This window comes from Octopus bimaculoides, chromosome 17, assembly GCF_001194135.2.
Source record: "Octopus bimaculoides isolate UCB-OBI-ISO-001 chromosome 17, ASM119413v2, whole genome shotgun sequence".
Taxonomy (NCBI): Eukaryota; Metazoa; Mollusca; class Cephalopoda; order Octopoda; family Octopodidae; genus Octopus; species Octopus bimaculoides.
Genome location: NC_068997.1, coordinates 30051322 through 30054147, shown reverse-complemented (window position 1 = coordinate 30054147; position 2826 = coordinate 30051322). Strand labels below are relative to the sequence as shown.

The window sequence follows — 2826 nt, the reverse complement described above, 5'->3', positions numbered from 1 at the left end:
TGTGTGTGTGTGTGTGTGTGTGTGTGTGTGTGTGTGTGTGTGTGTGTGTGTGTGTGTGTGTGTGTGTGTGTGTGTGTGTGTAAATGAAAAAATGCATTAAATATTAAAAAACGTACGCATAGGACAGGCAGAGAAGGGCCCTAATTCTTCCTCAGTTACCAGCCGGGACACTAATACACAGTTCCCTGCCTTTAATGATAACATCATTAAGGGCTGGGGTCGAATCATTCGACATCATTAACCGCGTCGAATAATCTTTGTCGAACGAATCCAGCCAAGACTGTAATTCTTTTTTCGGTTCTTTTTGCCAAACCGCTAAGTTACGTGAACGTAAACTCAGTAACACCATTGTCAAGTGGTATTGTGCGACAAACACATACACAATAAAACGCGTTGACATGCACACTCACGCACACACACACACAACACACATGCACGCACACACACACCTGCACTCATACACGCGCGCGCACACACATACACACACACATATATAGTCCATGGGAATGGACTAAAAAAATCAGGAGGAAGCACGTGGATGAAGAGGGTCTAAATAGAAGAAAAGTATAACGAAATATAAAGCGAATTTGCACTTACTTCCGTTTATTTCAGTGTAAATGTCAGTTTTGATGCAACGCAAAACGGCTTTAGTATGATTACTCGATGACATGTAGCAACCTTTCAAATGAAAGTTGTAGTCAAACGATTGACAGGTTGATTCTGCTTCACATTTGTAGAAACACTGCGTATAATTAACATCATATGTGACACCCAAATCATTGTTGCTAGGAAGATACCCGTTGTAAATGAAATCCACAGGGCATCTTCCTGAAAGAATAAAACAGATAAATGAACGTTTTGGGTTCGGTTTTCGTGATGGTAGTGGGATGATTTTATGAAGAGTTTTATTGTTTTAGATTAATGAGAAATAATGGATGAATAAAAAGTATTGGGTAAAGATATAATAATAATAATAATAATAATAATAATAATAATAATAATAATAATAATAATAATAATAATAATAATGGCAAAAAAGAGAAGTAACGAGAATGGATACCTAGATCAGACGAAAGGGTGGGAGAGTTTTGATCAGTTGCCAGGACTGTATCGAAGCAGAGGAAAACAGCTTACGGTGGCATAAATAAATTCCGTAGTTTCCAAATTAACACAGGGTACCACGGCGAAGTGAAATTCACGTCTCCTTCTAAACCATAGAAATGGGATTAGCCAATCTGACAACATCAACATCAAACGAGATATCTCTTAAGGTGAGTCCTTCAACCCATTACTTTTTTGCATGCCATTTATCCCACTCTCAAACGAACTGTGTAACACCAGGTATGGATTCAAAATGTACAATATTATAGTAAATCATCTGTTTTATATGAACGATCTGAAGCTGTTTACAACTGGTAAAAACAAAAAGAAATAAAAAGAAGGAAAACGAAAAGAATAGAGAAGAAAAATATTTAATCAAACAGTTTTGTGTAAATATGATGGAATTCTGTCATTTTAGTCCTCCAAGGCGCGATGTTAATAACACGCAAACATATTTCTTCTCATGCATTTTGAGTATTGAAAGTGTAGCAAATTCAGAATATTTTCTGAGAATACGCACTTTCAAGTCTTTTTCAAAATTGCAGCCGTTTGTAGCAAAATGTTCGGCAAGTTCTGTCGAACTACTGTTATTGTGCCTGACGTCATATCTGTGCCCATTAAATCTTTTGTTTAATTGTTCTCTTGTACAACCAACATAAATCAAGTTGTGTTTTGCGCATTCTGCCGCGTACACCAAATGGGAATCTCTACATGTCCCACCTTATGTATAAGTCATAACATTTCTATTATGATTCCTGATGGAATTCACTTGATACATGTTGTTACACAATGAACAAGCTTTACCTCTCTTGCGGCTGTTTTTTAAGTAACAGCGTGCAGATACTCCACGGTTAGTGTTCTTTGAGTCAGAAGAAGAGGTTAATAGTTCTCTTATATTCTTATCTCATCTAAAGACTACAATAGGCGGCTGAGGAAATATCTGTTCGAAACGAGGATATGTTTCTGCAACAGCCGGTAACTTTCATGCAACACTTTTGAAATGCCAGCGAAATTTCTGTGTCAGTTATTTGCTAAAAGAATTATGTCACAAATTGTACTAAAGTTGTTTGCTAAAATTATTCGTGTAAGTTAGACTTTCTTTGCTAATCTTAGCTATCTCATTTGCTATTTCCTTTGATCGTGATTCACTGTAACCAAGTTTGACATAATGGTGTACAAGAGCATTTGCATGTTTCCAGAAATTCCATGTGTCTGTACAAATCCGTTTTATCCGCAAAAATTGGGACTTCGGATTTGACTGAATTATGTGGTTGATCAGATCTCTCTCTCTCTCTCACTCTCTTTATCTATCTATCTATCTATCTATCTATCTATCTATCTATCTATCTATCTATCTATCTATCTATCTATCTATCTATCTATCTCTACTGACGGACGTGCTGTCACATCGGCTGCAGAGGTAAACCTTTTTTTTTTTTACCTTATATTGCCCACATTTGTTTAAAAGTTTTTCATATAATCTGTGCGAAGCACCCAAGCTTCATTTGTGTATTTTTTCGAAGGGAGGAATTGGCCCCTAGGGGCATAAATTTTTCTCGGCATTTGGGAAAATGTCGAGAAACATTGTTTTGGAACGCTGTTCCAGTCCGTTCTTCGAACATCACTTCCCTAGCCTTGGAACGCTAGATAAGAAAAAGAATGAAAACTGCACGCGCACACAAAAAGAAATTTCTAAGAACGTCATCAAAACAGCAACCACACATA

The 2826-nt window shown here is 36.9% G+C and overlaps 1 protein-coding gene across 1 annotated transcript in view; it reads right to left on the bottom strand.

The window, feature by feature from the left end:
• Positions 1-840, bottom strand: part of LOC106882685 (uncharacterized) — a 4019-nt gene extending 3179 nt beyond the window's left edge. The window contains exon 1 of the mRNA XM_014933450.1: positions 598-840. Coding sequence (XP_014788936.1) covers positions 598-670 — 73 coding nt within the window. The 5' untranslated portion in view covers positions 671-840. The remainder of the gene's footprint in view (positions 1-597) is intronic.
• Between the last annotated feature and the right edge of the window lie 1986 nt (positions 841-2826).